This window comes from Plasmodium gallinaceum, assembly GCF_900005855.1.
Source record: "Plasmodium gallinaceum strain 8A genome assembly, contig: PGAL8A_v1_63, whole genome shotgun sequence".
In the NCBI taxonomy this organism is placed as follows: Eukaryota; Apicomplexa; class Aconoidasida; order Haemosporida; family Plasmodiidae; genus Plasmodium; species Plasmodium gallinaceum.
Genome location: NW_021628222.1, coordinates 427846 through 455010, shown reverse-complemented (window position 1 = coordinate 455010; position 27165 = coordinate 427846). Strand labels below are relative to the sequence as shown.

The 27165-nt window shown below is 18.0% G+C and overlaps 7 protein-coding genes across 7 annotated transcripts; 4 read left to right on the top strand and 3 right to left on the bottom strand.

The window, feature by feature from the left end:
• Positions 1 to 310: 310 nt before the first annotated feature.
• Positions 311 to 1798, top strand: PGAL8A_00121500 (conserved Plasmodium protein, unknown function; the record flags this gene model as incomplete). The annotated part of the gene is made up of 1 exon (XM_028674728.1): positions 311 to 1798. One exon carries the CDS (start codon positions 311 to 313, stop codon positions 1796 to 1798), a length of 1488 nt encoding a protein of 495 aa, XP_028526330.1.
• A 102-nt stretch (positions 1799 to 1900) lies between these two features.
• PGAL8A_00121400 (leucine--tRNA ligase, putative) lies at positions 1901 to 5911 on the bottom strand (the record flags this gene model as incomplete). Its single annotated transcript, XM_028674727.1, has 1 exon — positions 1901 to 5911. The coding sequence occupies one exon, from the start codon at positions 5909 to 5911 to the stop codon at positions 1901 to 1903; it is 4011 nt and encodes a 1336-aa protein (XP_028526329.1).
• Positions 5912 to 6397: 486 nt separating this feature from the next.
• PGAL8A_00121300 (conserved Plasmodium protein, unknown function) lies at positions 6398 to 9223 on the top strand (the record flags this gene model as incomplete). The annotated part of the gene is made up of 1 exon (XM_028674726.1): positions 6398 to 9223. One exon carries the CDS (start codon positions 6398 to 6400, stop codon positions 9221 to 9223), a length of 2826 nt encoding a protein of 941 aa, XP_028526328.1.
• Positions 9224 to 9728: 505 nt separating this feature from the next.
• On the bottom strand, positions 9729 to 10911 carry PGAL8A_00121200 (rhomboid protease ROM3, putative; the record flags this gene model as incomplete). Its single annotated transcript, XM_028674725.1, has 4 exons — positions 9729 to 9837; positions 9928 to 10368; positions 10559 to 10687; positions 10787 to 10911. The coding sequence occupies 4 exons, from the start codon at positions 10909 to 10911 to the stop codon at positions 9729 to 9731; spliced, it is 804 nt and encodes a 267-aa protein (XP_028526327.1).
• A 1747-nt stretch (positions 10912 to 12658) lies between these two features.
• Positions 12659 to 14315, top strand: PGAL8A_00121100 (protein disulfide isomerase, putative; the record flags this gene model as incomplete). The annotated part of the gene is made up of 2 exons (XM_028674724.1): positions 12659 to 12831; positions 13040 to 14315. The coding sequence occupies 2 exons, from the start codon at positions 12659 to 12661 to the stop codon at positions 14313 to 14315; spliced, it is 1449 nt and encodes a 482-aa protein (XP_028526326.1).
• Positions 14316 to 15343: 1028 nt separating this feature from the next.
• Positions 15344 to 21844, bottom strand: PGAL8A_00121000 (SET domain protein, putative; the record flags this gene model as incomplete). The annotated part of the gene is made up of 1 exon (XM_028674722.1): positions 15344 to 21844. One exon carries the CDS (start codon positions 21842 to 21844, stop codon positions 15344 to 15346), a length of 6501 nt encoding a protein of 2166 aa, XP_028526325.1.
• Positions 21845 to 24437: 2593 nt separating this feature from the next.
• Positions 24438 to 26693, top strand: PGAL8A_00120900 (conserved Plasmodium protein, unknown function; the record flags this gene model as incomplete). Its single annotated transcript, XM_028674721.1, has 1 exon — positions 24438 to 26693. The coding sequence occupies one exon, from the start codon at positions 24438 to 24440 to the stop codon at positions 26691 to 26693; it is 2256 nt and encodes a 751-aa protein (XP_028526324.1).
• Between the last annotated feature and the right edge of the window lie 472 nt (positions 26694 to 27165).

Sequence of the window (27165 nt, the reverse complement as noted above, 5' to 3'; positions counted from 1 at the left end):
ATAAAATAAAACATTAAATAAATAAATTCTTATATAACTATTTAATTGTTTATATTTTTAAAATTTTTATAAATATTTAAAGACTTATTTTTTTTGAATATTTAGATAGACAATTGTTAATAATCATAAAAATTATAAGAAAATTGAGATTATAAATTGCATTGATATAAATAAATATATTAAAATATAATTTTATATATTATTATTTTTAAAGTATTAAATTAAAAAAAAAAAAAAAAAATAAAATTAACAAAAAAAATTAGATAATTTTAAAAAAAAGAATAATGTTGATAAGAAAGGTAATTTAAAAATGCAAAAAAACGAAAACACAAATTGTCAATTTTTTCAAAATTATAGTGAAAATAAAAACATGTGTAATGAAGATTATAAATTAAATAATGATATTATAAATGATGAAAATGAAAATGAAAATGAAAATTTAATGAAAAATGAAAATAATAAAAAAGAAAATATTCCTTATAAGCATGAATCTAAAACAGATATAACTAGTAATACTTTTGATGATACTTTAAATATCAATTTAAATAACGATAATAATGAAGATAAAATAATAAAAAATTATTTAAATGATCAAATAAATAATGTAATTTCCGATGTTAACAAAGAAAAAGAAAATGAACCTCAGTATGTTGACAAAATTAGGGATAGCAATAGCGATATGGACGATTTACCATTATTGAAAACATATAACAATAGTGAATTAAAAATTGATGATCAAATAATTAACAAAAAAGAAAAGAAAAATGAAGAAAATAGTGAAGAAATAATTAAAAAAAAGGATTCATTAAATAATAAGGAGAATGTAATAAGTAATACGAAAGAAAATCATGTAGGATCTGAAGTAAGTAGTGATGATGAATTTTTATTAAATTTAATTAAAAATGATAATAAATTAAAAAAAAATACCGAAAACATATGTGATAAGTCAAGTTATGATTCTGACGAACCAATTTTAATTAGAAGTAAAATAGAAAACAAGAATAATAATAAAAAAATTACAGACAATAATAATGAAAACGCAAATGTAGTAAAAAACATAAGTGTAAATCATAGTAATAAAACTATTGAAAAAAAATTAAATAATAATGTAAAAAAGATAAATACAAAAAAAGTTAGTGTTAACAAAAATAGTATTAACAAGGGAAACACTACTAAAAAAATTAATTCAATGACAAAAAATAAGCCTAGAAAATTAAAAAAAAAAAAAAAAAATAAAAAAAAAGAAAGAAAAAAAAAAAATACAGAAAATAAATTAGATAAAGATTATAATGACAATGATATTGAAAAGGATTCTATTGTTATAGGGACTTTTGATCCACGTAATCGTTCAAATAAAGAAAAATTAGTAGCACAATTATTAATTAGATGGTGGTATGTATTACCTGATTGGCCATTACCTGATTATAATTATGATGAAGAATTAAAAAAAAGAAAATTAAAATTAGTTTCATTAGAAGAATATGAAGATAAAGAAGATATAGATAAAGATGGATTTAGAAAAGTATATCAAATATCAGCATTTCCTGGAGTTTTTAGAGATGCAATGGGAAAGGCTTATGATTTAAGAGATAAAAATACATGCCCATGTTATAATAATTTAATAAAAAAAACAGATTATGAATTATTAGAATTGATATGTGAAGCTATTAAAAACCAATTAAAATGTTTAAAAAATTCTGTTTACAATGAAGCTTACAATGAAAAAAGATTAGAAAAAGAATTAAAAGATGCAGAATTAAAATTAAGCAGAATTACAAAAAAAAATAAACAAAAATAACATAAACAAATTTTATATAAAAAGCTTTACTCTTTTTTTGTATTTAAATTTTTTCTCATGATATATATATATATATGTATATTTTTTTAAACAATTTTGTTATTATTTTATTATAAAGTTGATTATTTTGTTAGGAATGTTTATGATGTTAATTATTTTTTTTCCTTTTTTTATTTCATTTTGTATGCGATCCTGTATTAAATTTGTTGATTCTTTTATTATATTTTTTGAATTTTTTAGATTAATTTGAATAAAAGCAATATGCTTATTATTTATTTTTATAGATATTTTTACAATTTTTTCTTCTTTTATTTGAAATAAAGAAGGCCATTTTTCATAATATAGTAAACTAGAATTACAAAAGTAGCAAATTTTTTTTTTTTTTTTTTTTCTATATTTTTTTAAATAATAAAACCAAAACTCTTCACATATATGAGGACAAAATGGATATAATAATTTAATAAATATAAGAAATACTTTTAAAGGTATATAATTCCATTCTTTAATTTCATTATAAAATTTCATAAAAAAAGACACAGCTGTGTTTAATTTTATTGAATTTATACAGTTCGTAATTTTCTCAATATAATAATTTACTTTTTTTTTTTTTTCTGTTTCAATTTCTATGTTTTTTTTTATTTTATTCGAGAGTTTTTTAAATGAGTCAGATTTGCTTTTAAGTATATTTAAATTTCTCTTTAATATCTTTTTATAATTTTTTTTTTTTTCAAGATTTATATTTTTCTCAAAATTTATAATCAGATTTTTATTTTTATTTTTATTTTTGCAAATTTCGCAAATTATATCATCATTCAAATCATTTTTTAAATTTTCTGTTTTATCATTATTTATTTCATTTGAATTAATATTTTCATTATTTTTATTATTTATATCGTTTAATATATTTTTCATTTCCTTTATTTTACAAGTATCATCATTTAATAACTTTTTGGTGTATATATTTTTTTCATTTTTATTTCCATCTATTTCATTGGTGTATTCATTTTTTTTTTTTTTTTTTTTATTTACATTATCTATAAATAAGTTGTATAAATTATTCAAAAATTTAAAGGTTCCTTTTATCCCTTTAATATTCCACTTTTTATTTTGATCAACTGGTCCTAAAAATAAAATATGCAATCTTAAGCAATCTGAACCATATATTTTAATTATATCATTAGGGTTAATAGTATTTCCTTTTGATTTAGACATTTTTTCAAAATTGGGTTGTACTTCAATAGAAGGTAAATTTTTCAAATAATATTTTTGATTTTTTTCTATTACATGCATTTCATCAATCAAAAATTTCTTGTAATTATTTTCCATTATATAATTATTACTCTCAATTATTTTTTCAGTTTCTGATTTGCCTTTTTGAGTTAATTCTTGATTAATACAGTTATGTATATTTTTTTTCTCATTTATATTAGTAATATTTTGTTCTTTTTCCATTGTGTCTTCTATCTTTAATTCCTTTTTCAATAAATCATTATTTACATTATAATTTATCATTTCCTTTTCATTCGTTTGATTATCTTTTGAAGAATTTCCATTCTTATATTCATTTTCTATTATAATATCTCTTTTTCCCTTTTCTTTTTTAATGATATCTTTTTCATATATTTCAGAATAACTTACTAGTTCATTTTTTAAATTAGTATAAAAATAAAAAGAAGTAGTATTTAATAGTATTCCCTGATTAAATAATTTTTGAAAGGGTTCTTTATGCTTAACTAATTTTAGGTCATATAAAAATTTATGAAAGAATCTTGAATAGAGTAAATGTAACACTGCATGTTCACTTCCCCCTACATATAGATCTACAGGAAGCCAAAAATTTACTTTTTTTTTATCAAAAATTTTTTCTTTATTTTTAGGATCAATATATCTTAAATAATACCAACTAGAACCAGCCCATTGAGGCATTATATCACTTTCTCTTTTATATAGTGTATCTTTTTTTTTGGTAATTATCCATTCCTTGAATCTTGATAAAACGGAATATACTTTATTTTCTTTATTATCTTTTTCGTATATTTTTTTATTAAATTTTGGTAAACATAAAGGAATTTTATCTATATATACTTTATTTTTAAGAGAATTTTTAATTTTTTTTATTTCTATTTTTTTATTATCATTCTCTTCTCTAATTGGAAGAAATATATCATTTGGGGTATCTTTATCATTAACTTCATTTTTTTTATAAATAACACTATCTGTTTCATTATTTTTATATTCTTCCTTTTTTTTTTCTATTTTATATAAAAAGGGAAATGGTTCACCCCAGTATCTCTGTCTGGAGAATAACCAATCTTTTAAATTATAAATACTTTTTTTTATACTATAATGAGAATTGAGTAATAATTCATATATTAAGACGTTTATTTTATTATCTTCTTTATTTTCTTTCCTTAATAAAAGAATACTTTTATTATTATCTAAAATGTAAGAACAAACGTATATGGGAATAAATTTATTTATAAGTGGATTATAAATAACAGAACCAGAAAAATATAGTTTATCATTTTTTAACCTTGATGTATCATTTTTAATAATTTCTTCGCTTATATATTTTAATAAAAATTGATCGTTGTTTACTATTCTGTTAATATTAGGATGATTTACACTAACGATGATTTTATTATTTTCTAACAATCCTTCATTTTTGTTTAAGAATATTTTAACATATGTATCTTCTTCATTCGATATTTTATTTCCTTCTTTAAAATTATGTAAATAACAATGCTTTTTTTGTAAACTATATATGTTATTACTAATTAATACATCATTCATAAAATTGTTAATATTGCCAATATTGTTAATATTGTCAATATTTAATGAAATGTAATCATCATAGTACATATCTTTTTCATTACAATTTACATTTTTATTTATTAGAGGACCAACAAATTTTTTTTCATTTTTTCCAATTTCGTTTTCTTCAATAATTCCACAATTTTTTTCATGTTCATCATTCATGGATTTTAAAAAAGAAGAAAAAAATTTATAATTAGTTTTATTAAAACTTTTTTTTATTCCAATGTAATAAATACAATTAAACAAAAGAAATATTAAATGATTATAAATATTGCTATAGTAAATATATATGAATTTACGTCTATAATCGAGAGAATAGTTCAAAAACATTTTATTTATATTAATAATTTTTGCTTTTATAACTATTCCTGATTTTTTACCAATCCAATTTATCTGCATATTTTTAATTTTATTTGGCCAATTAATTAATTTTAAGTCTTTTATTAAACGATTTGCATATTTGGTAATTTTAAGAAACCACTGTAATAATTTTACTTTTTCAATTTGTAAATTCTGTAAATTCAATTCATTTTTTAATTCATCATTGGAGATAACACAATTTAATTCTTTAGACCAATTAACATATGAACGTTTTTTATAACCCAATTTATTTAAATACATTTGAATAATAATCCATTGTGTCCATTTAAAATAATTTTTATCACAAGTATTAATTTCATTCTTCCAATTAAATAAAAATCCTAACATTATCAGTTGTTTTTTAAAATTTAAAATATTTTTTTTTATGATTTTTTTTGGATTAACTTTCAATTTCATAGATAATCTATCACATGGTAAACCAAAACTGTCCCAACCAATTGGATGAAAAACACAAAAATTATTCATCCTTTTAAATTTACTTATAACATCAGTTATTGTAAAACATAAAATGTGCCCAACATGTAACCCCTGAGAAGAAGGATAAGGAAACATATCTAAAATGTAATACTTCTTAAACATTCTATACTTTTTTTTTAAACTAATTTTATTATTTTCCTCAATATCCTCATTTGATTTATCTTTCTTTTTATTTTTAAGCTTATTAAATATTTCAAAATCCTTATCTAATAATTTCTTAGAATTCCATATAAGTTGCCATTTTTTTTCAATCAAGTTAAAATTATAATGTTTACTTTGTAAAGGGGAAATATTTTTAATCTTTCTTTTCTTTAAAGTCATACATGATTTCAAAAATAAAATTTCTTTACTTAATCTAACTCTCAAAGTATATGCATTTTTGATATTTGCATAAAATACTAAATAAAGAACTATGATAAAGAAGAAATGAAAAAACATAACATAGTAAATTTATAAAAATTTATAACTTATAAAAAACAAAAATTTTAAAAGCAACATTTACGTATTGTTTTTGATAAATATAATAGATTTTAAATAACAAAAGATTAAATTTAAATACTATTGTTATGAACAGCTTTCATATAAAAAGTGTATATAAATATATACAAAGAATTAAGTAATTTAAAATAACGATAGTTAAAAAAATTTCTTCATATATATGAATAAAACATAAAATTAAGCAACAATATTTTTATATATATATATATATATATATATATATATATATATATATATATATATATATATATATATGCAGAATTTTTCCCACTTATTTTTTAATTCAATTTTTGTATATATATCAGCATGTAAGTACATCCCACCATATTAAAAATTATAATTTGAATAAAAAATAATTGTAACCATCAAGTTAAAATAAAAAATAAATACAATATATATTACATAATTCTTTGTTATATTTTTATAATGATTAATCAAACAATTATTTATAACTCTTTCTTTAATAATAAGAAATTATTAAAATGTGATTTGAAATTTATTAAATTTTATGACGTTAAATGGATTAACATAAAATCTAATAAATTAGTTATATATTTAGACTTTAATATTAGAGAACGTATTTGTTATTTTCACAATTTAAAATATAAGAAGGATTTTAAAAATGAAAAAAATTATAAAGAATATATGGAAGATAAAGATAATTTAAAATCCTGTGGAATTAAAGAAAATGAAATTAATGTGAAAAATAATGAAAATAAAAATAATGAAAGCAATGTAAAATGCTATGAACATTTAGTAAAAAATATTGATATAAAATATAATAACAATTATTTATATCAATACTCTGAAAATAATGATAAATGTGAAAATAACAAACGATTAGAAGTAAAAGGGAACTTTAATGATCTTCAGATAAATCAGGATAAAATTGAAAATATGATTCATAAATTATTAATAGAAAATAAAAATGATAAAAATGAAATAATATATGTTTTAGAATTAATATCAAACGAAAAAAATAGTAACAACTTTTTTAATTTATTTATATTGTCAAAATTATATAAAAATATAATTGTAAATGAAACTAGTTTTAATGATAATCTTATAAATTATGTTAAAAAAAATGTAAATTTTATAATATCTAATAGGCATTATAATAATTTATATAACTGTTTTGAACTATTATCTATTTTTAAAATAAATGAAATAAAATTGTATCGAAAAATTATATATTTAATAATTAAGGATTCAACTAACATAGAAGAGAATATTATTTCTTGTTATTTTATAATTAAACATTTATATGATAACAAGATATATAATAGATTAGTTGGTAATATATTAATTAAATTTCTCATGAAGAATTTTTTTTTTGATTTCTTAAAAAAGCAAAAATATGAAAAATCTATGTATTTGCTATTTTTGTATTATTTATTACATTGTAGAATAAATATACCTCCTATTATTTTAGATAAATATGTTCAATGTTATAATGACATAATAAGTAAAAATTTAACCACAAAATGTATTAATGATTCAAATAAATTAATAAGTTTTCAAAATATTTTATTAAAATGTAATTTCTTTAATTCTAAATTCAATATATTAGTTAAAGAAAATATTGAATTATATTTAAAATTCCTAAATCCTTTTGATATATTAACATTGACAACAAATATATTGATAAATTTCACAAGTAATGATAATATTTTGTTTTATAATAGAAATTTTACAAATAAAAACAACCAAAATTTTTTTGAAAAAGAAAAAAAGGATATAAAATGTTTCAATAAAAACTATGATAATTTTTTATCAATGAAATACTTAACTGATTTAGTTATTAGAACAACTGATAATTATATCTCAAATTCAAATAATCTAGATCATATTTTAAGATATTTCATTTTATCATCCTATTGCCATTTAAGCTTGTTTTCTAATTGGTGGTCAGATACTTCTATATATTGGAAGTTAAAAAAAAAAAAAAAAGCTAAAAGAATTTTAGTATCAAGATTACCATATAAAAATCATTTTAGAGAAAAAATTTCATACCTCTTAAATATTATATTATATAAATATAAATACTCTAAAAATTCTAATGAAATTATGAAGGAAAAAGTAAACGCTGAATATAGCGTTGAAACGAATAATAAAAATGATATTAATAATGAAATTAATAAAATAAATGATATAAATTTTTTAATAAAATATAGATACATAACATATTTATTTAAATCTTATATTAGAATATCCATATTCAATTTAGATAATATAAAAAATGAAGATTTTATCTCATTATTTCAAAATTTATTTTCAGATTATGTTAACTTATATATATCTAATTATGAGGATAGAAGTAATCTAGTTGTTATGAAAAATGATAATGATTCAAAAAAAAATGAGAAAAATGAATTAGGGGAAATAACTTTTTCTGATGATTGTAATAAATATATGAAATTGAAAAATATAGATAATGTAAATAATTCTAAATATTTTTATTTTTGTCTAGATAATAACATAAGTTTATATGAAATAAGTTCAATATGTGAATGTTTTTTTCTTTTAAAATATTTACATGAAAAAAGTTTAAATAATACAGGAGAAAATTTAATTATAAATAATGATGACATGTTTGAAAAAACACTATATATTTTCTTTGATAGAATTAGCATAATTTTATTAAATAAAAAATTAAGCCACACTATATTAAATGATGAGAACATATGTAAGGAATTATTAAATAAATATTTAAATTATGGAGACATTTTTTTTAATTATTATCTTTTATTAAGAGTAACTTTGCCATTGTTATATAGTAAAAAACTTCAAGAGCGTTTAAGTATAACTAGAAAAATTTTAGTTCATATTATGTCTTTACTATTTGTAACAGATGGTCTCAGTAGTACCCCCTTTAAAGATATGAATGAAATTATTGTTGAAAATCATAATTTTTTAAATAATTTTATTAAATGGGAAAATAATATTATATCTATAAATAATCAGAGAAGAATTAGAAAGAAAACAAAAGAAAATAAATTTTTATTAGATTTTATTTATGCTAATGAATTTATTCGTCCCTCTTTTATATATATAATGTGCTTAAATAAAATAACAAAGTGTGATGATATGTATTGTGATTTATTAAAAAATATATTTAAAATTGATTATATTACTACTGAGAATAAAAATAATTTTGCAAATTTTATAAACAATTTGTATAATACACTAAATATTAGTAATATTAGATGTAATAGAAAAAAAAAAAGAAAATCCAAATCAAACGCATATTAAGTTATGTTTTCTTGTAAGTCAATACAATTAACGAAAATTTCTAAAAAGAAAATATTAAGAAATATAAAACTATAAAAAAAGAAAAATATATTAAAAAGAAAAAGATGTATTTTTAATAATTATTGTTTCATTTCAAAATAAGAAGTAACAAGTTAAAATTTTTATATTTAACTTTTCAACATTTTATATATATTTCAAAAATTTCTATTGTAAATTTTTTTTTTTTTTTTTGTTCTAAATTTTCTTTTTTTTTTTTTGTCTATATTCTATGCAGTTTAATCAATAATTATAATATTTAAAAAAAAAAAAAAAAAATGAAAAATTTACGATATTTTTTTTCGATTAAGAAATAATTTATCTTAAAAATTAACATATTAATGGATATATTTTAATTTTATTTTTGGAAAATTAAGATATAATATATTTTTTTTTTTTTTTAAATATATGTAATTACAATTATTTTTTATTTTCTATAAATATATATTCATTGAAAATAAAGTGAATTTTAATAACCAAGTTCACATGACATATTATTAACAAATAATCTAATGGGCAAATATAAAATAATTAAAGTACATATAGCAGCAAAACTGTAATATAGTGATTCTTGAAAACTGATAAAAAAAAAAAAAAAAAAAAAAGATAATATGTATAAAATTCTCTTTATTCTTTTTATTCTTTTTTTTTTTTTTTTTTTTTCATACAAATTATATCCTATAAATTTATTGTAATGGCAAGCTAAGAAAGCTCCACAAAGAAATCCTCCTATATGACCAAAAAAATCAACAGAAGGAGAGAAACTAACAAATAAAAAAAATATTAAAAAAATGGATATATTAAAAATATAATAATTTTTTGCTTTTTTTGTTAGATTTTCCCAAGCCAAAAATATTTCTAAAATTGAACATCCAATTAAACCAAATCCACTTGTTGATGCACCAACAGCAAGCTGGCAAGGATTGCAAATAGTAGTTAATACATTTCCTATTATCCCAGATAAAAAATATATTAATAAAAATCTACTTCTTTTATATTTACTTTCAATTATTAAACCTAAGTTTAATATGCACAAAATATTTATAATTAGATGCCACCAATTCGCGTGTAAAAATATTGGAAATAGTAATCTCCACAATTCACCTTGCCTGTACATATTTATTCAAACGGGATAAATAAATATGTTTATACATATATATAATTAGGAAGATATAAATAAAGGTACCTAAAGAAATATAATTATTATAAATCAAATATGAAATTATACAAGAAATATTTTATACTATTAAATATATATAAATTTAAAATGTATTTAAATGATTTGAAAAAAAAAATTACTTAATAGATGGTCCATATGTAGCACCTAGAAACATCAAGACTTGAACATTTGGTGCTTCTAAATTTTCACTTAATAAGCAACTTAATATATAAATTATTATTTGAAAAAAACTAATCCATACAATAATTCTATATTAATGCAAAAAAAAAAAAAAAAAAAACTATATATTTATATAAATATAGAGGAAGAAGAAGAAGAAAAGAAAAAATTCTATTTATTTTAATTACTTATTTAAAGATATATCTGGAAATAATACATTATAATATTTACTTTTTATATTTTTTCCTATTAATTCAATATTTTCAGATAAAAAATCCAAGTTTTCTTCATTTTGTGTGTCTTTTCTTAACATTATTTTTATTTAATTAAAAAAAAAAATAGTAACAAAATTTTATTTTTTAAATATTTTTTTATATAAATATATTGAATTTATTAAAATTATGTATATATATTTGTATATACCTATATATCTGTATATATTTACAGATATAATAATATGATAAAAATTTAAATAAAGATATGTTACCTTTGTAACAACTGCAAATGAATTATACACCATAAAAATTGTGTATTAAAAAATGAACTAGAGTAATCAAAATTCTTTATAGAGGATTTAAAAATATATTTTTTATGGGAATCAAATAAAAAAAAAAAATTGGTGTAAATACACAGTTACCCTCTTTTCATTATACATGTTTTAATCATTATTAATAATAAAGAATTTCACAAATGGACTGCTTATAATAAAAAAATTTATAAAAGAAAATGATAACAGTGTTTAAAGAAAAAAATAATTATATATTTAAAGGTTATAATAATTAAAGATCAACATAATAGTTATAGATTAAAAAAAATAAAATAAATGATGTTTCAGTGTAACAAAATTTTCGAATAAATTCCCATGTTTTTTTTTTTTTTTTTATTTCCTCTTATATTTTTTAAAATGGAATTTATAAAATTGAAGATGATAACATTTATAGTTTGTTATTTATTAAAAAATAATACGTAAATACAATAGATTTAATGTAATAGTTATTTTAAACTTTTTGTAAAATTGTAAAATTAAATGTGTCATTATATTTAAAAAAAAATGTATATATCTACTGAAGTCATTTCATTTTCGTAATAATATTTTTTTAATTATTAAAAATAAGAAAAACGTAAAAATAGAATTTTTATAATAAAAAGATTTAATTTCCTTAATTTATAATTCATTTATTTATAACTCATTAATAAGAGATACATTTTATTTTTCCAAAAAATTAGAAATAAAGAACATTTCTTATAATAATTTTATATAAATATATATATATAAATATAAAATTTAATGAAATAATTAAATCATTCTAAATCAATAAGTCCATTCAACATATATGCCAATTTTATATAATTATAAAAAAAAAAATAAAGACCTAGTTTTCAAAATTAATATATATGAAGTCTAAGAATTAGAAAATTTTTTTATATAAAAAATCTTTTGTGCTTGTATAAAACGAGTTGCATATCTTTACTTTTTCTTTTTTTCCTTTCTTACCTTTAGATAATTTTTTTTTTAGTTTTTTTTTTTTTTTTATAATTTTGGTTCGCACATAAAAAAAAAAAAAAATATTAAATCTGTTTTACATGCACAAGGGATATATATATAGTATTAAAAGAGCAATGTGTCGATATAAATACATAAAAAAATATATAAAGGATATCTGTATGCATATTTAAAAAAAAAAAAATAAAAAAAAAAACTGAATATCCTTCCAAAAAATAAAAAATCATTTACATAAAGTGGAAAAAAAAAAATTTTTTAAATATAAAAAAATAATGTATCACAATGATAATTAAAATACGTATTTAATTTCAAAATTTTTTAAATAAACATAAAAATCTTAAGAATTTTGAAGATATTTGAAATTATTATTTAATTTTTTTACTTTGTGTTTTACACAAATATTGAGATACATTTATATATTTATATTTTTTTTTTATATATACTGTGATACAAATAAAAAAATACAACTTTTTTTAAGTTAATAATTTAGTTCCATTTTTTTTTTTTTTTTTTTTCATATATAAAGAAAAATAGTTATATTACAGTAAATTTAAAAATGAATGCAAAATATATTTCTTTTTTTTTACTTTTAATTCCTTTTGTTTTTCAAAATTTTATTCGTTCTCACGAGGACCTTTTTAATGATCTTGTGACGGAAATACATGATGGTGAATTAGAGAAATTTATAACTAAGAATAATATTGTTTTAGTTATGTTTTATGCACCATGGTAAAACTTTTATAAAAAAGAAATTTTATTTTATGAAAAATTTGATATTATATATAATTTAAGAATTCAGTTATATATATATATATATATATATACATATATATATATATATATATATATATATAAATATATATATATATATATATTTTGGTTTACATTTCTCATTTTATTTTATTTTATTTTATTTTATTTTTTTTTTTTTTTGAAGGTGTGGACATTGTAAAAGATTAATACCAGAATATAACGAAGCTGCTAATATTTTGTCAGATAAAAAAAGTGAAATCAAATTGGCAAGTGTAGATGCAACTACAGAAAATGCATTAGCACAAGAATATGGAATTACAGGTTATCCAACTTTGATATTATTTAATAAAAAAAGAAGAGTAAATTATGGAGGAGGTAGAACAGCACAATTAATAGTGGATTGGCTTTTGCAAATGACTGGGCCTGTATTTACAGAAATAGAAGGAAATATAGAAGATGTTTTATCTGAGAAAAATATTAGTGTAGCATTTTATTTAGAATATACTTCAGAAGATAACGAACTATATAAAAAGTTTAATGAAATTGGTGATAAAAATCGTGAATTGGCAAAATTTTTTGTTAAAAAAAATGATAAACATAACAAATTATATTGCCATAGAAAAGATGAAAATAAAGTAGAATATGATGAAAAAACATCATTAGATGAATTTATAAATACGGAATCCTTCCCATTATTTGGAGCAATAAATACAGAAAATTATCGTTTTTATGCAGAAAGTTCAAAAGAATTAGTTTGGGTATGTGCAACGAATGAACAATATAATGAAATAAAGGAAGAAGTAAGGTTAGCAGCAGCAGAACTAAGAAGTAAAACTCATTTTGTTTTGTTAAATGTCCCTGAATATGCTGACCATGCAAAAGCTTCATTAGGATTAAATGAATTTCCTGGTTTAGCTTTTCAATCAAGTGAAGGAAGATTTTTATTACCAAATGCTAAAGAATCATTACGTAATCATAAAGAAATAATTAAATTTTTCAAAGATGTAGAAGAAGGAAAAATTGAAAAATCTCTTAAATCAGAACCAATACCTGAAGAAGATAAGGATGCACCTGTTAAAGTAGTTGTAGGAAATTCATTTGTAGATGTAGTTTTAAAAAGTGGAAAAGATGTACTTATTGAAATTTATGCTCCATGGTGTGGACATTGTAAAAAATTACAACCTATTTATGAAGAACTTGGAAAACATTTAAAAAAATATGATTCTCTAATTATTGCAAAAATGGATGGTACTCTTAATGAAACCCCAATTAAAGATTTTGAATGGTCTGGTTTTCCCACTATATTTTTTGTAAAAGCAGGATCAAAAGTACCTTTACCATATGAAGGAGAAAGAACATTGAAGGGTTTTGTTGATTTTTTAAATAAACATGCTACAAACACTCCTATTTCTATTGAAGGTGTTTCACAAGATACAGATGGAAGCGAAGAAGAATTATAAAAAAAAAAAAATATGTAAACACATATATATATATATATATATATTTACATAAAAATTAAGTATATGATATTAACAAAATTAAATATAATAATATAAAAGTTATAAAAAATAATATATTTACACTGAAGTGTATTAAAAGAAATAAGAGCATATTTCATGAAGTAAAGCAATAGATGTATATTTATGCTAAAAACAATTATTTTATATTATACATGTGTGTAAAAAGTACACCTTGAGAATAAATTTCTATTATATCTTTTCATGTATATATTACAAAATGCACATAAAAATATTTGTACATAAAATATTCATGGTACACTTTAATTTTTTTTTGAAACATTTTTTACATATTAAATAGTAAATTCATTTTTAATTAATATATAATCATATTTTTATAAGCAATCATATTTTCCTACATATATTAACTTCGTTTTTTATAAAATTGTATATATTTTCTATGCAATAATTTTTTTTTTTAATATATATATATATATATATATATATATATATATATATATATATTTATATGCCTATTTTACAAAAAACTTTTTATTATTTTTTTTTAACATTATACAAATTTCGTTACATAACTATCCTATTTAAACTTATTTTACAAAAATAAGCTAAACAATTTTGCAATTTATAAAAAAAAAAAAATAGAATGTTCAAATTAATTTTTTTTTCTTTTTCTTTATATTTTTAAGGAAAAAAAAAAAAAAAAAACATAAATTATACATTATAAAATTTGACAATTTGAAAAAAAAAAAAATTTTTTTCTTTTTCCTATAATTATTATATTAGTATGATATGTGTTACATATATATATTTTTATATTGTATAAATTGAAAAACGTAAAAATTATAGTATATGTTATCCATATATGTATCAGTCGAAGTTTTAAAAAAAAATATATATTTTCATATATAAGGGATTAAAAATGTATATCAATTTTATTTTAAAAATACAAATTAAAATATAAAGAAAAAAAAAAAAATGCTCTTTTTTTTTTTCCCCCTCTCACTGTATTATTATCCTATGTATCCTTTACACTTTTTCGATGCACACATACATTTAATGTTTTTGTAATTTATTCCATAATGATATTTTAAAGGTTCATCTGGATGTATATCCCTTGAAGCAAAAATGCCAACAGAAGGATAATTATCACCTCTCCATATTGTAATAACATTTACATTTGGTTCGCATGAATGATTTAAAAAACGAGCAACATTAGAAAAAAAAAGAGCATCAATACACGGAATTTTCCAATCATCTGGATATGTTTCATCAACTTCAGCAGTTTCAATAAAATAATTGAAATAACCTTTTTTATCATATTCATGTTCTCTTGAAATCATTTCTTTTCTTGTTGTAATTTCACCAACATAATGCATAATTAACGAATTTGCTTTAATATATGAACAAGAAACTATATCCCAACCAATATCTTTTGTTTTTACAACCTTAACGGGGTAATGCAACCCTTCAGGAAACTTATTAGTACATTTTAAAGGATCACACAAACAATTTCCTGAACATGCAGCTAAAACATTAAAATCATTAATATCATAATTTTTATTTCCATCACAATATATTTTATTAGTTCTTTTATGCCTTAATCCCTTACAATATCCATTGATATATAATTCATCATAGTCTTTTTTATTGTAATTTTTTGGAGCACATCCTGAACATAAGGGAAGTAAATTATAAGGAGGTAATCTAGAAAAATATATAGTTTTATTGACATATGTAAAATTCATTGGAGGTAATGAATCATCTATTACATTTTCTACAGGAATTTTAAATTTTTCTTTTCCTGCAGATAAATCTTCATAAGGATTCCATGAATCACTAAAAGGTTTTTTTAATTCAATATATGCTGATATAGCTTCTTTACTTTTTATTGGAATAAATAAATGTGCTGGTCTCTTTGCCATTTCACAATTTATTGCTATTTCTGTTTTCTTCGTAGAAATATTCAATTTTTTCAAATTCTTTGTTCTGATTCTTTGTTTTATATTAATCTCCTTTTCAAAATGTAATGTTTCTAAAATTAATACAAGAGGCAAATATTTTCCTGAACACCAAAATGGAAATTCGTCAACAATACTTTTTTTTTTTCCATTAACATCACTGTTAATACAATTAAAATCATTTTTTCTATCTTTTCTCATAACTTTTTTTTTATTTTTAAATTTTTCCATTTTAGTTGCATTATTTCCATTCTTTATTTGATTACTACGATTGTTAAAATTATTGTTTGCATAGTCTAAGAGTGAATTATATTCTTTTTCCATTTTTTTTTTTGATAAATATTTGATGTTTTCTTGGGCTTCTTTTTTCCTTTTTTCTTGTCTAATTCTTTTTTTACAATCTTCATATTGTTTTGCATCTGTATTAATCCACTCTGAAGCCAAATTTTCTTGAATACACTTTTTTCTTATAAATTTATAAATATGATTAAAATTAGTAAAAGTAGTTGATTTATAATTTTTTAAGTAAGGGACTTTTAAAGTCAAAATAATTTCGTTATTTAAAAATACATTAATTGAAACAGCATTTTTATCAATTAAATACTTTTTTCTGTAAGATTTATTATCAAAAAATCTATAGCTACTATTAGGAATAAAGCACTTATCAACATATAATCTTTTAAAAACATAAAGAATATCTCTTTTGTATTCGTATGTTGAATAATCATTTATAGTGAATGCATTCACAATTTTATAAATTCCATCATACCTTATACCGTAATTAGGACTATATTTAGTTTTCAAATTATTATGACGAAATATTCTGACAGGTATTTGCAATAAATAAGAATTATAAAGAGCATTAGCATAGCACTTTCTTAGACTTGATAACTTACTATTTAAAAAAGATAACAAATATCTTAACACAAAATAGTTTCCATTATCAGTTAGAACATCATTCTTACAGTTTAATATAACATATGAAACGATATGTTCATTTTTATTTAAAGGGTGTAAAAATAAATTGTAAGAAGTATATTTACATAAAAAAAATAAAGAAATATGATAATTATGAGAAAAATGGGTATTTACTTTAATATCTAAAATATTAAAATTATTATTATATATTGTATCTACAGATAACATGCATTTTTTTTCATCAATAATTTCTTTATTGTTATATTTTTTCTCACATTCTTTAATAAATTTAATTTTATTTATATTCGAATTTTCTAATTTTTTGCTTATTTCATCATCATTTTCAAACTCATATATGTCTTCTTTTCTTTTCTTTTTTTTATTAGCTGAATCATTTTTCAAACTAATTTTATAATTATTTTTTATTTTTTCTAAAAGCATAACATTTACATTCTCTAATTCATTTACATTTGTTCTGTAATTTTTTTTTGTTTCTTGCACTTCATTATTTTTTTCTTTTTCTGTGTATTTTTTTTTTTTTGTTACACAATTTTTTGAACTCCTATTTTTCATTAATGAAAGGTTATTATTACAAAAGAAATTTTTTTTCTCTCTTTTAATAGAAGTATTTTTTTGTTTACTTTGATTTTCTGGAAATTTATTTTTGTTTTTTAAATCTATATCCTCTTTATATTCATCATTTAATACATTACTATCATCTACCTTTTCATCTTCTATTATTTTATTATTTTTTAAGTTATTTTCTTTATAGAAAGACTTATCTGCTTCTCCATCACTTATTTTTATATCTTCTATGTTCGGATTTGTATAATTATTTAATTTTAAAATATTATTTTTTTTCATATTTATGAAATTATCACCATGTAAATTAATTGCTTTCTCTCCTTCATTTTTAATTTTTCTCGATTTTTCAATCATATTTTTTATGAGAAAATTGTCCGTATTATAATTATTTATAATACTTAATATGTTTTCATTAACCATTTTCTGAAAAAAAATCTCTTTATTTTTATTTGTGTTAACCGAAATATCCTCATTTTTTAAATCTTCTTTATTTGAATTCATTTCATTATTATTAATATTGTTGTGTAATTCACCAGTTTTAATATTACAATTTTTTATTTCATCATATTTTTTTACCATAGTATTATCGGTAGAAGATACCTTCTGCTTTTTATATGAATATAAACTATCTTCCATTTTATCATAAACATAAAATTTTCGTTTACTTCTTTCATGAGCACATAACGTTTCTTTATTGTCTGTTTCTTCATTACTAACTTCTTTTTTTTTAACTGTAACAGATAATTCTTTTTCATTTTTACTAAAGTTCTCTTTTTCTTTTGTTTTTATTTTAACATTATCATGAATTTTGCTTTCCTTCTTCCTTATATTCATATAATATTCAAAATTAATATTTTTGTTATAATTGTTATAATTATTACATTTATTATTGCAATTTCGATTTCTATTCATATGAGACAAGTTACTATTCTTATCATGATCATCCTTTTTACTTATGTTTTTATCATAACCATCATTATTATTATTATCATAATTATTTTCATCATCATTTTTATTTGTATTCCTGTATTCTCTATTAGAATTATAACTTTTTATATTATTCCCTGTATAAATTTTTTTGTTGTATTTTGTGTCATCATTTTTATTATTCTTTACATCATTTCTTATATCACTATAATTATTTATAATTTCGCTATCTTTATCATTTAAAATATTATAATCAATTTCATTGAATTCACTTTCATCATTTAAATAATTTGAATATAAAACAGGCCTATTTGAACACATAGAGGCAATTTTACTGTTATCTTTTTCTGATAAAGTAAAATTGTCAAATGTCTTTGGTTGAACATTTTTCTTAGAAAATTTTATATTATGTATATTTAAATAAAAAGAATTAATAAAATCCATTAAAGACATCTTTTGTTTGTTTATATTGTGATGATAATTATCAAACATTCCTAGAATAATTGAATGAGCATCTATTAAATTGTCTTTAATTCTATAATTTGGTATAGCTCTTTCTTCTATATAAATATTCTTATTCTGTATTTTATAATAGAATCTTAAATTTTTAAATAAACAAAAAGTAAATATAAGTTTTAATGAGCTTTTTAAATTAGTTATATCATAAGATAATATATTGTACAACATAAATTGTTCCATTAACGAATCTTTACTAGATATAATTTCATTAGAATTGAATCTTTTCATATTTACTTCATGAACTAAACTTAATAGTATTAGGGTTTCATCGATTGTTAAATCTTTTTTTTTTATTTTAGTTTTTAAAGATAAATTATCATTTTCTTCTATAATTATAATTTTTTTACTTATTTCCTTATTTTTTAAACAAATAGAACTATTTTTGCTTGTGTTATCATCATCCATTTGAAGAAAAAAATTTTTAGAAATTTTTATATTTGAAATTTTTTTTTTAATACTTTTCCCTTCATTATGATTCTGCTTTGATAAAATATTATTATTATCTTCTTCTCTATTTTTTACATCTGATGTATCATATGTAAACTTTTTTATAGGATTTTTATTTTTAAGACCATTAAGAGAACTTTTATTATTATTATTATTATTGTTGCTGTTGTTGTTGTTATTATTATTATTATTGTTGTTGTTATTGTTATTATTATTATTATTATTATCATTATTGCTATTATTATTATTACTTCCATTATTATTATTATTATTATCATTATTGCTATTATTATCATTACTGCCATTATTATTATTATTATTATTATTATTATTATTATTATTATTATTATTATTATTATTATTATTATTATTGTTGTTGTTGTTATTGTTATTGTTATTGTTATTATTATTATTATAATCATTACTGCCATTGTTATTATTATTATCATTATTGCTATTATTATCATTACTTCCATTGTTATTGTAGTTATTATTATTATTGCCATTGTTATTATCGTTATTAGTATTAGTATTAGTATTATTATTACTACTACTACTACTAATATTATTATTATTATTTTTTTTTTTATATTTAACTTTACTTTTATCTAGGTTCCTCTTTTCCTCATTATTTTTCTGATTAATATTTTTCTTAGGTTGAAGATTATATTCTTTCAAATTATTTGATGGAGGGTAATTACAATTTTTTGAGTTTGTCTTTCTTTTGTTTAATTTATTTTTATCTTCCTCAATTAATGAAAGATCATTATATAAATTACTTTCCTTTTTTTCATTAACAAAATTGTTCTTTAGGTTTATTAAATTCTTTATACATTTTGGTTTCTCATTTTTTTTTAATGTACTTTTATTAATATTCTCATGGAAATCATCATATTTTATTTTATTATTATTTTTACTTCTACTAAGGTTACTGTTAGTATTATTAAAATTATTGTTATTATTTTTATTTTTTCCAGAATTATTATTAATAGTAATGTTAATTCTATTATTAATGTCACTTCTATTATAATTAATATTATTTTTATTACTAATAGTTTTTATTTTATTATTTACACTATTGTTATTATTGCTAATATTAATATTGTTATTATTGCTAATATTACTATTGTTATCATTGCTAATATTACTATTGTTATTATTGCTTATATTACTATTGTTATTATTGCTAATATTACTATTGTTATCGTTGATATGGCTATCAACATTCTTTAATTTATTATAATTGTTATTTTTAATTTTATTATTATTATTCCTATTATTGTAATAGTTATTATTACTATTACTAATATCATTAATAATATCGTTACTATTGTTTTTATTATTACTGATTATATAATTATTATTGAAAATAATATTATTATTGTTACAATTATTATTCAAACTGCTGTTTCTTTTATTATATACATTGTTGCTACTATTATTATTCTTATATCTATTAAGAGTAATATTATTGTCTCCGTGGTTGCCATTGTTAATAGAATTTTCTTTATCACTGTTATTATAAATGTTACATTTTTCATTAATAGAATCATTAATACTGACATAATTATTATTATAACTATTATTATTAGTAGTAGTATTATTATCATTATTATTATTAGTAGTAGTAGTATTATCATTATTATTATTAATAATATTATCATATTTATTGTTGTTTTCATTATTATTATTATTATTATTATCATTATTATCATTAATAGAATTTTTTAATACTTCATTTAAATTATTTTCATGTATTTTCTTTATTGTTTCTGTTAAAATTTTTATTTTTTCATTATTACTAAAACATAAATTGTAATTTACATTTTCATAATTTTCATTATTTTTCTTTAGATGATTCTTAAAATTTTTATTTTTACAACTAATTATGTTTCCTTTATGTATTTTTTCATTGTCTCTTTTTAAATTATTGTCATTTTTATGAATTTCATTTAAATAATTATTTTCAAATGTATTTAAATTATTTACATTTTCATTCAAGTTTGTACAGTTTTTTTTTTTATCAGTTAAATAATCGTTTATATTGTTTTCACTTTTACAATTTTTATTAAAATTTTTTCTAATATATTTTTCATTCATTTTTTTTTTTATATTTCTGTTATTCAAGTATTCTTTATTATTGTTTATGTTTAACATTTTACTTTTTATTTTTTTTTTTTGGGTCTATTAATTAATGATTATTATATTTCGCTTCTAAAAAAAAAATGTTAGTGATACAGAAGATGGTTAAATAACAGCCAAAATAAAATCAAAAAACAAAGTTAATTTTTCATATAATATTTAAAGAGTTAAGTAAAAAGATTCATTCTTTAAAACATTCATAAAATCATACCTATCAATATTATTAAATGGATTTACATAAAATTCATTTTGGTAATTTAAATAGTGTCCTTATAATTGATATTTAAATGAATCATTATTATTTTTATTTTTTTAATTCTTTTTTTACTTTATTAAAAGGTGTATTCTTGTTTTTCCTTATTTTTTATTTAAAAATATTATATTTTTTAGATTAAGTAATAAAAAATAACAAGGAAAAAAAAAAAAAAAAAAAAATACTTTATTATTTTTTTTTTATGTATTTTTAACTATGAGTTATATTATTTTTTATAAAATTTATATACATATTTTTACAAGTATATATATATATTTATTTATATATGATTACAATTTATAAAAATGTAATGAAAACAAAAAAAAAATTTAATGGTATTAATTATATATGAGGTTATATATTTCCCAATTTAATAATATATCAATTATTTATATTTAACAATGTATGTTAACAAAATTTACATTTGAAAAATAAGTAAAAAAAAAAATTTATATCTTAAATAATATTGTTAATTTAATGCCTTTTTGTTTGGTTTATGTATTTTTAGTGCCATTATTATTGTCATTTCATTTTTATAATAATATTGTAACTTAGGTGTGTTAATTTCTATCAATAGATTTTCGAATGCCTTTTGAAAATTAATATATATATATATATATATATATATATATATATATTTTTTTTTTTTTTTTTTTTTTTTTTTTTTGTGAAATATGGATATCTATAAGAAGAAAATAAAAAAACACTATACCTAATATTTTTTAAAATACAACTATAAAAAAAAGTGACACTTAAAAACACTTCAGGTTAATTTTTAAATACAGCATTGTTATTGTTATTTTTTTTTTTTAATAGCTACATTTTTTCATTTTTAAATGAATTAATGTTATTTATTCAAATATGTAAAATGATTACCAAATTTTCAGTTTTCATTTTAATTTTTCTTAATTTATCTCATGGGTTGTGCTACTTTTATTATTTTTCTTTTTTTTTTTTTTGAGTCTTTTAGTGCACATTTTTTTTTCTTTTCATTCTTTAAAAAATAATTAAAAGAAATCAAAATTTATTTAAGTAATAAATAAAAAAGTTAATAGTAATTTTTCTTTTTAATAGAAATAATTTATTCTAAATGTTCCTTTTTTCTTGTAGAATTTTTTTTTTTTTTTTTTTTTCATTCTTAAAAAATGTTACAACTTATAATGTACTCCTTTTTTACTTTTTTGTCTAAAAGAATTTTTATTATAAAATTTTTAATATTTTTATTATAAAATTTTTAATACTTTTATTATAAAATTTTTAATATTTTTATTATAAAATTTTTAATACTTTTATTATAAAATTTTTAGTTTTTTTATTATTAGTTCTCTATAATAGTTATTATAATGTCACAATAATTTATAATTAAAATGAATTAAGAAAAAGTAAAATATACATGCTTAAGTAAGTTATAAAGATTTATAAAATGTGTAACATATTAAAATGAGAACATGAATATTAAGAATGAAAGTTTTATATTTATTTTTTTGTTTAAAAAAACAAAATAAAAACAGAAAAAATTTCACAAAAAATTTAATAATTTAAAAAATACCATCTTTCTACAGAAAAAGCTTTTTAGATCTTTTAAAGGAATTTTTTTTTTTTTTTTTTTTTTTTAAATATTAACATTTGTATTACATTTACAAAAAATTTTAAAAATTTATATGATTAGAAATATTAATTTGTTTTTAATAAATACAATTCTTATTATTTTTTAATATTTCAATTGTTTATGTTTATATATTAAAAAAAAAATTATAGGAAGCAACACTTTATTTTTATTTGTGTTAATTTAGATTTAAAAGAAAAATAAATGAATCATAATTATTTTAGTCTTATTTTTTTTTTTTTTTTTTTTTTTTTTTTTTCAAATTGACAATTTATATATTATTCTTTAAAATAATTTTTTTTTTTTTTTTGTGATATTTTTTATATCTTTTTTTAAAAATATGAGTTGTAATTTAAACGATAAACTATGTAGTTCTAAAGGTAGCAATTTTTTTTTGAAGAAATATTTCATCAAAATTTAAAAAAAAAATTATTTTATTAATATATATTTTATAAATGTTTCTTAAAAATATAGTTATAAATATTTTATAAAATTGGTTTATAAGATTGTCTCAAATTTTTTTTTCCTTTTTCTACTTTATAAAAATACATTAATGTTTTATAAAAAATATACTTATTTATATATTTACATATAGGATATATGTTTTTTAAAATACTTACACTTTTTCATTAAAAAAAATGTTATTTTTTATATTTTCATTTTTTACTTTAATTTCTTTTTGTAGGGTAATTAAATTATACACATTTTATTAAAAAAAAAAAAAAAAAAAAAAAAAAAGAGGAAAATAAATGAATATATCATTTATAGGTGTAATCATATGTTTTATTGGATCATTTCTAGGTGCATTAGGAGATAAATTTGTTCATGATAGTTATAGTAAAGATGAGAATGAAAATTATAAAATATCAAGAAAAAATTTATGGTTATTGGGAATATTATTAAGTGTTGTAATTGATTCTTCTTTTACTATGATTGCTTTATATTTTACGTCGGCTGCTTTAGTTACTCCTTTTGCTGGTGTTCATATATTATGGAATCTTATTATAACAAATATATGTTTAAAAATAAGAACAAAATTACATCAGTATATGGGTAGTATATTTTTAATATGTGGTATAGTTATAATTAATACGTTTTCAGAAAAAAAAGTGGATATTAAGAATATGAATTATTTAATCAGTATGTACAGTCAAACAAAAGTTATCATTTATCTAATTTGTGTTTTTTCTGTAATATTCATTTTATTAATTTTGTGTTTAATTCCTTTGTGTTTTCATAACATGGATAAATCGAAATACCTCAAAAAGTTAAAATTTTTTTATTCTAGAAAATTAGTTATTACTCCCTCTAAAAAATTATATACCAATTCTTTTGTTCAAAAAATTAAAATAGATACCAAATCATTCGAAAAAAAATTTCTTCATAGAAGTAAAAATTATTATGAAAATTCAATTCATTATTCTAATAGTAATAAAAATACTAATGATAATTTAATAGGTTTTAATGTTGACAAAACATATAATAATGATGAAAACATATTTATTAGAAAGAATAATTCATCTTTTTTATTTAAATCTGACGATAAAAGTAATTTAGATAATCAAATGAATAAAAAAATAATAGAAAATTTAAATTCTCTACCAAATAATAGTATTGTAGTTATAAATAAACAAGAAATTTACATTAATTTAATGAATAACTTTTACTCAAAAGATTCTATTATAAAACTAACTAAAAATAAATTATTTGAATCAAACTTTAGGGAAGTAAAAAAATATGATTCAACTAAACTTACGAAAAAAAAAAATATTTGTAAAAAATATTCTAAAGATCATAAATTATGTAATATATTTAATCTAAAAAAGAACTATAATGAAAAAGGAGAGAAATACAAATATCCACTATTTAAAAAAAAAGATAGAAAATTAAGAAACAAAAAGAGAAATAGATTTTGCTTAATTTTAAATAATAAAATGAATAAAAATACAGTTAAAAAAAAAGAAAATAGTAGTTTGAATTATAATGATTTTTTTCAAAATGAATCAAATATTAGTGACAGAAATGATGAAGAAAAATATATAATTCATAATAATAACCCTTTATTATTGTACAGTGATTCACAAAATTTAGATTATAATGAAAATAAAACAAGAAAAAAAAATGATCCATATGTAAAAAAGAAAGAGTCTTATTATTATATAGATGGTCATAGTACCAATGATAGTAAAATAATTGAAATAGATAAAGAAAATGATATTCTAATGTTGCAACGTAAAGATAATAATGAAATTGATATTTGTCTAAATGGAATAAACAAAGAAAATAGTGAGGAAAAAAAGGAAAAAAAGGAAAAAATAAGTAAAAATGATGATTATAATGAAAGAAATGATATTCCTTTAAAACATCTTGTAAAAAAATACGATACTTCATTAAATAACACAATAAATGAATATGACAACAATATTAATAATGATATAATTAATAATGAGGATAATATTAATAATAGTGATGATAATGTTATTAATAATGATGATGATGGAAATAGTAATATTAATCAATTGCAATATATGTCTTTTATAACAGCTATTTACAAAATACCATCAAAATCCAAAAAAATTTATACTGAGACTATATATTATGGAATTTATTGTGGTTTTTTGTGTGGAATATCTGGGGGATTAGTTAATATATTTTTTGAACAAATAATAGGAGTATTTTCACAAGAGAAGTTTTATATGTTTGAAAATTTTCTTTCTTATTTTTTAATATTCTTAGCTTTATTTTGCTTATCTAATCAATTAATTTTTTTAAATGTATCTTTATCTCATTTTAATGTTACTTCAGTTATTCCTTTAATTATGTCTAATATTGTTTTTTTCAGTAGTTTATCTACTATTATTATGCAGTTAAAGGATTGTAAATTAAAAGCTATAAATGCTATTTCATTTTCTTTTGGTGTTTTTTTAGTTATTTTAGGAATACTATATTTGCAATATAATATAAACGATATAATAATAAAACATATAAAAAAAAAAAAGAAATAGAAAAAAAAAAAATGAGATAATTTAAGTTTCCTTAAGTAAGAATATAATTATAATTTTAATAATAATTTCATATTCTTTATTTTGTTTTTTTTTTTTTTTTACCTTCCTTTTCTTTTTTTTTTTAATGTTTTCATAAAGATTCTTGTTATATTTATATTCTTGTGTATGCAACTTTTATAAATTTTTTTTTTTTTTATTCTTATTTTCTTTGATTTTATAAATTAAATATAATTTTTAAATAATTTTGTTATTAATATTTATTTCCAATTTATTCTCCTTTTTTGTAGGAATTCATGTTATTGATAATTTTCTTTCATATATATATATATAATTATTATTTTTTTGTTATCTACTTGTTTTTGTATTTAATTTTTAAGCAAAAATCTTTGTGTGTTTTTTTTTTTTTTTTTTTTTTTTTTTTTTTTTAAATACTACATATTTTAATGTTATTAATGATTATGCAAAAAAAAAG